Source organism: Cucurbita pepo, unplaced genomic scaffold, assembly GCF_002806865.2.
Source record: "Cucurbita pepo subsp. pepo cultivar mu-cu-16 unplaced genomic scaffold, ASM280686v2 Cp4.1_scaffold000109, whole genome shotgun sequence".
In the NCBI taxonomy this organism is placed as follows: Eukaryota; Viridiplantae; Streptophyta; class Magnoliopsida; order Cucurbitales; family Cucurbitaceae; genus Cucurbita; species Cucurbita pepo.
Window position 1 is genome coordinate 332,934 of NW_019646433.1, and position 6,383 is coordinate 339,316.

At 34.6% G+C, this 6,383-nt stretch overlaps 1 protein-coding gene across 1 annotated transcript in view; it reads left to right on the top strand.

The window, feature by feature from the left end:
- Nucleotides 1-5,599: 5,599 nt before the first annotated feature.
- Nucleotides 5,600-6,383, top strand: part of LOC111783856 (beta-Amyrin Synthase 1-like) — a 3,485-nt gene continuing 2,701 nt past the window's right edge. The window contains 2 exon segments of the mRNA XM_023664694.1: nt 5,600-5,817; nt 5,966-6,034. Coding sequence (XP_023520462.1) covers nt 5,617-5,817; nt 5,966-6,034 — 270 coding nt within the window. The 5' untranslated portion in view covers nt 5,600-5,616.

Consider the following 6,383-nt stretch of genomic DNA (forward strand, 5'->3'; position numbering starts at 1 on the left):
GCAATTTTGTAGGGAGTGGCACAGATTTAGTTGGCCACTGTACAGCCTGGCACAGATTTAGTTGGCGACTGTACAGCCATTCTTAGGATAGGTTATATTTAAATAGGAAATCTGTGAAGAAGATTTAATAACCTGATGGTAAGCGCAGTCAAAATTTCAGCCATTCTCTCTCTTTGTTATTTTACACATTTTATTTTTCTTCCAACGACCATTTCCTCTCACCGAAAAGAAAGNGTACAGCCATTTTGGATCACCAAAGTTTACCGCAATTTTGTAGGGAGTGGCACAGATTTAGTTGGCCACTGNATACAACCATTTTGGATGACCAAAGTTTTAGACCGCAATTTTGTAGGGAGTGGCACAGATTTAGTTGGCCACTGTACAGCCTGGCACAGATTTAGTTGGCGACTGTACAGCCATTCTTAGTATAGGTTATATTTAAATAGGAAATCTGTGAAGAAGATTTAATAACCTGATGGTAAGCGCGTCAAAATTTCAGTCATTCTCTCTCTTTGTTATTTTACACATTTTATTTTTCTTCCAACGACCATTTCCTCTCACCGAAAAGAAAGGATTTCCCTGGCCGATTATCTAAAAACAACAAACAAAATGAGCAACCATGTGGCCGAAGATCGAGCAGAGTTCAAGAACTTGATGAGAAGTTCATTGAAAAAATGAAGCTTTGTGACAAATCAATTATATAGATCGAATGCAAATGATCCATGTTGTTCCAATGTGTAATACCAAGCGGTTAACGGAATAAATAATGATATTAATAAAAAAAAAAAACATGTTTCGTTGCAGCTTGGTATACTGCTCGCCGCTCAAAAGTACAACCGAGTTAGACGGCGAAAGACAACGCTGACCATGTGGTTTCGAAGCCATCTTTGAAGAAGAGGGGGATGTGGGTTGATTGCGTGAATGGGTTAAAACGCTCAGGGTTGTGGAAGAAGATGCTGTCGGAGTGAGACCAAAACCCACGTTAGTGGGAGAAAACTCGTACCTAATCCAAAACCCAAAATCTCGTTTCTGATGAAGAGGGACGTTGATAAGGCTTGAAAACTTACCTCTTGTGTACGTGCAGTCGCCGGTGGTCCCTTTCATGGTGTGGGTTGGTGTTTTCGATGTCGGGTTTGTGGGATTGCTCTCACCGAAAAAGCTTTCAAATTCTCTCTCTCTCTCTCTCTCTCACATTTCTCCTTGTGTTTCACGCTTGCAGTGGATCTAGAGCGTGTTGCCGAAGGTGTGAGGGTTTTTGGTGTTTCATGGGGGTCGAGAGGGCATGTGTCTGAGTGAGGTGCGATAATTCCAGCGTTCGCTAAAATTCTTGCGAGTCACCGGCAATCGTGCTGATATTTCTTTTATACGACCATTACATTCATGGTTGTATGTATGCTGATGACTTGATTATCACTTGTACAAGTGTGGAAGACATCAAAGAGTTCAAGCAGAAAATGATGAAAGAATTTAAGATGATTGATCTCGGTTATTCACGTACTACCTTGGTATTAAAGTATACCAAAGGAAAGATTGCATCTTACTAAAGGTGTTGCAGCAATTTAAGTTGACAGAGTGCAACCTGACCAAGTATCCTATGGAAGCAAAGTTATAACTTGGGAAAGATGTTGAAGGAAGCTCGATGAATTCTATTAAGTACGGAAGTCTGAGATACTTGACTCATACTTGTCTAGACCTTTCATATGTTATTGGAATGGTGAGGAGGTACATGGAAAAGCCTACGATGATGCATCATCAAATGGTTAAGCCTTTTCTCCGTTGTGTGAAGGGAACCACAAACTACAGGCTGAAGTATTAAATAGGGTGTGGTTCCGAAGAAATGTGGTTTATTGATAGTGATTTAGCTAGAGACATTGACAATGGAAAAAAAACACTGTAGGAATAACAATTTATCTCAACAAAAATTTGATCTCTTGACAGTCTCAGAAGCAGTAAACCGTGACGCTATCTTCCTGTGAGGCTGAAATCATGGCAGCAACTACGACATTGTGTCAAGTATTGTGGTTGAGAAATTTGTTGAGTGAAGTGACCGAGAGTGAACTAAAGCAGTTAACTCTCTAAGTCGACAATAAATCTACAATTGCATTAATGAAGAATCTAGTATTTCATGGACGCGACAAACACATTACACTCGCTTCCACTTCATCCGTGAGTGTATCAAAAAGAGACAAATTGTTGTGGAGTTCATATACACCAGATAAATAGCAATGTGCGCTTATTCTCACCCATGCCCTAACAAAAGTTAAGTTTGCAGAGATGCCGTAGTTGCTGGGAGTGAAGAATCTCGAACAAAGTCACCCAAGTGAGATTGTGAGCCAATAAGCATGACTTAGTCAAAGAAGTAACTAACCTTTGGAGCAATTAATTGTTGTTTTGGAGCAAGTTAGTGATTTATTTAAGAGAATTTGTTAATGGTTTTGAACTTAGAGAAAGTTTAGAAAATTTGCTATTTGGTTCTCCCCTATAAATACTCTTCGCATGTATGCTCTATCCACAAAAACAAAAGAATTGAAAAGTATAAGTGCTTAAGGTTCTTAGTACATAAAAGCTCTCCCCTCAACTTGTTCGTTCTTCTGCTTCAGTTATTTGTTTTGGTATACTTCAATGCTAAGCTGATTATAGGGGCACTAGGGTTTAGTTCTCTAATCACATCTCATGATGCTCAAGTTTTGGTCTACTAGAAGCGTCCTGATCATGGTCATCGTAAAACTGTCTATCTCAATTCTTTCATGAATGCTCAAGCAAGGATATAAAACATTTAATCATCTAAAGTATAGTTCTCAATCTCAATTCAGAGTTCCTAACATAGCAGAATCATATTATATAGTATACCGTTCTAAAATCTCTTGCTAGGGGCATTTCAAACATTCTCATATAACACATATATCATGCTTATTATTTGATCTCATTCCAATGCCCTAAACAAGAATATTCCAATGCATATTCGTTATATAAGTCATTCATGCTCACCATATCCTAGTGATCCATGGATATCCATTAAATACTGTTCAAAAGAATTTTAAATGGCTACTTACTTACATGTTTGTATGAGCCTTTGCCACTCCTATTTCTCAAATTTTCTCTGCCTAATGCATGTCACTATTTGGATGCGCCCCACACTCGTTAACTTGGTTTCGAATCTTCTCCAACACATATTTTTGGTTTTTTTTCTCGCTATTTCGATACCCAAGGCACATCTTATTTTCCTTTGAATTTCCTAAATCCTAGAATTCGGGAGTTTTCATAAGTTTCCTAATTGCTTCTAATTTTCATATCTTTTTTATATCTAACTCAATTCAAATCAAAGTTGGGAGTATCTAATAAAATTTATTTCATCAAATATAATATGGAAAAATATGAACACATTTAAAGTAGGGACGATTATGGGATGATTTCTTAAAATTTACTGTTTTTAACCCTAAAGGAATTTTCAATTTTCAAGTGTCATTTCTTCACAAAATTTATTCAAAATAATGTCCTAATGCAGTTAAAACAATTTTTAGAAGCATTGCATCTACTTAATTCAAGGATCTTAGGAAAAATGGTATCTAAAAACTCGTAAATGGAGAACCCATTCAATTCCAGTGACTCAAAAGTTCAGATCTTTGAATGATGCTCGACCAGAAAATGCCCCAAACTCGTCGGATCTGAAGATGGAAAATGATTTCTTCATTTTATCTCCAAGAAATTTTTAGCCCTCTCTTTCCTTTCGTTTTCTTACTTTCTTTTCTTTCCTCCCTCTTCATTTCTAGAATGGTAGCTCATCAATTACCTATTTAGATAAGACACAAAAAGTTACTAAAATACCCTTTGGAGTTAGACCATTGACTTTGACTTTTGTTTTTTTTTCACTATTTTATATTTTCGGGTCTTTGAGTATATCTCAAGAACTTTACTCTATTACGTCGTGAAATTCTGCCCCTAAAGCCTTTAATAAAATCCGTAGATTTAAAAAATAAAATGAAAAGTTAGGAAGGATCGTTCCCTTCTTGGCCTCAGCTTCAGTGCTACTGAAAATATTTTTATTTTCTCCGCTTTAGAACATATTTTCAAATTTTAACTTAAGGAAAACATGTTTTTAGTAATGACTCGGTTGGTTTAGGTCTACAATGTCGGATTGATAGAAGAATTTCAGTGGTTTTCATCAATATAAACGAAGTTTCATCTTGTTTTTTTGTTTCTTTTTTTTATGTATTTTTCTTTATTTATATAAAAAGGTTCACAATTTCTTTTTATTTTCAATCGTACGGAAGAACAGTGTTATTTACTTAAAATTTGAGTTATTTCAACCCGACTCTAAGTTAAAATAGTTTGGGATCAATTACAAAAAGTGTGAAACCGTTATTTATCGTTATTATAAAATATTATATTTAACAAAAGAAATATAGTTATCGAACCATGCAACTAATTTGTGGGCTAATAATTGAGGGTCATAGTCGAGTTACCAATTCAAGTAAAATAATGGATGTATTGGACATTGAATTTATTAGGGGTGGGTGGTAGTTATAATTAAACCTTCCACTTTAATAATTAAAAAAAAAATACTCGATAAATACATCTCCATAAAAGTATAATAGAAATATTGNTGATTTCTTCATTTTATCTCCAAGAAATTTTTAGCCCTCTCTTTCCTTTCGTTTTCTTACTTTCTTTTCTTTCCTCCCTCTTCATTTCTAGAATGGTAGCTCATCAATTACCTATTTAGATAAGACACAAAAAGTTACTAAAATACCCTTTGGAGTTAGACCATTGACTTTGACTTTTGTTTTTTTTTCACTATTTTATATTTTCGGGTCTTTGAGTATATCTCAAGAACTTTACTCTATTACGTCGTGAAATTCTGCCCCTAAAGCCTTTAATAAAATCCGTAGATTTAAAAAATAAAATGAAAAGTTAGGAAGGATCGTTCCCTTCTTGGCCTCAGCTTCAGTGCTACTGAAAATATTTTTATTTTCTCCGCTTTAGAACATATTTTCAAATTTTAACTTAAGGAAAACATGTTTTTAGTAATGACTCGGTTGGTTTAGGTCTACAATGTCGGATTGATAGAAGAATTTCAGTGGTTTTCATCAATATAAACGAAGTTTCATCTTGTTTTTTTGTTTCTTTTTTTTATGTATTTTTCTTTATTTATATAAAAAGGTTCACAATTTCTTTTTATTTTCAATCGTACGGAAGAACAGTGTTATTTACTTAAAATTTGAGTTATTTCAACCCGACTCTAAGTTAAAATAGTTTGGGATCAATTACAAAAAGTGTGAAACCGTTATTTATCGTTATTATAAAATATTATATTTAACAAAAGAAATATAGTTATCGAACCATGCAACTAATTTGTGGGCTAATAATTGAGGGTCATAGTCGAGTTACCAATTCAAGTAAAATAATGGATGTATTGGACATTGAATTTATTAGGGGTGGGTGGTAGTTATACTTAAACCTTCCACTTTAATAATTAAAAAAAAAATACTCGATAAATACATCTCCATAAAAGTATAATAGAAATATTGATAATTTTCTATGTGGATATAAATGTAATACCTTCATCTATATATAGGTTGAAGAAATTTGTATGGAAAGGCGCAATTGAGAGTGAAAATGTGGAGACTTAAGTTGGGAGAAGGAGCAAATGATCCGTACTTATTCAGTTCCAACAACTTTGTGGGAAGACAAACGTGGGATTTCGAGCCTGATGAAGGCACTCCAGAAGAGCGAGCTGAAGTGGAAGAAGCCCGCCAAAATTATTACCATAATCGTTTCAAAGTTCGATGTAGTAGTGACCTTTTTTGGAAATTTCACGTTGTCTTTAATTCATATATAAATCATTTCAAATATTTATTTATTTTAAGTTTCTAACTTTAATGATCCTATTGTACTTTCCTAAATTTAAATCTAAGTTATTTAGAAATGGAATTATAATAAGTTATTGAATATTATGAGAATGCAGTTTCTAAGAGAGCGAAATTTCAAGCAAACAATTCCAATAGTGAAAGTGGAGGAAGCAATAATTAATAAGGAAACAGCGAGCATTGCACTGAGAAGAGCCACCAAGTTCTTTGCAGCCTTACAAAGCCCTCATGGCCATTGGCCTGCTGAAAACGCTGGCCCTATGTTTTATTTCCCTCCATTGGTACTCTTCCTCTTTCTATTCATTTTTATCTTATATAATTCTACCACAATATTACCCTTTTCTTTCAGGTATTTTCGTTGTATATTACGGGACATCTCCACATCATATTCTTAGAAGAGCACCGAAAGGAAATCCTTCGCTATGCATATTGTCATCAGAATGAAGATGGTGGATGGGGATTGCACATTGTAGGACAAAGTTGTATGCTTTGCACTGTTTTTAACTATATTCAACT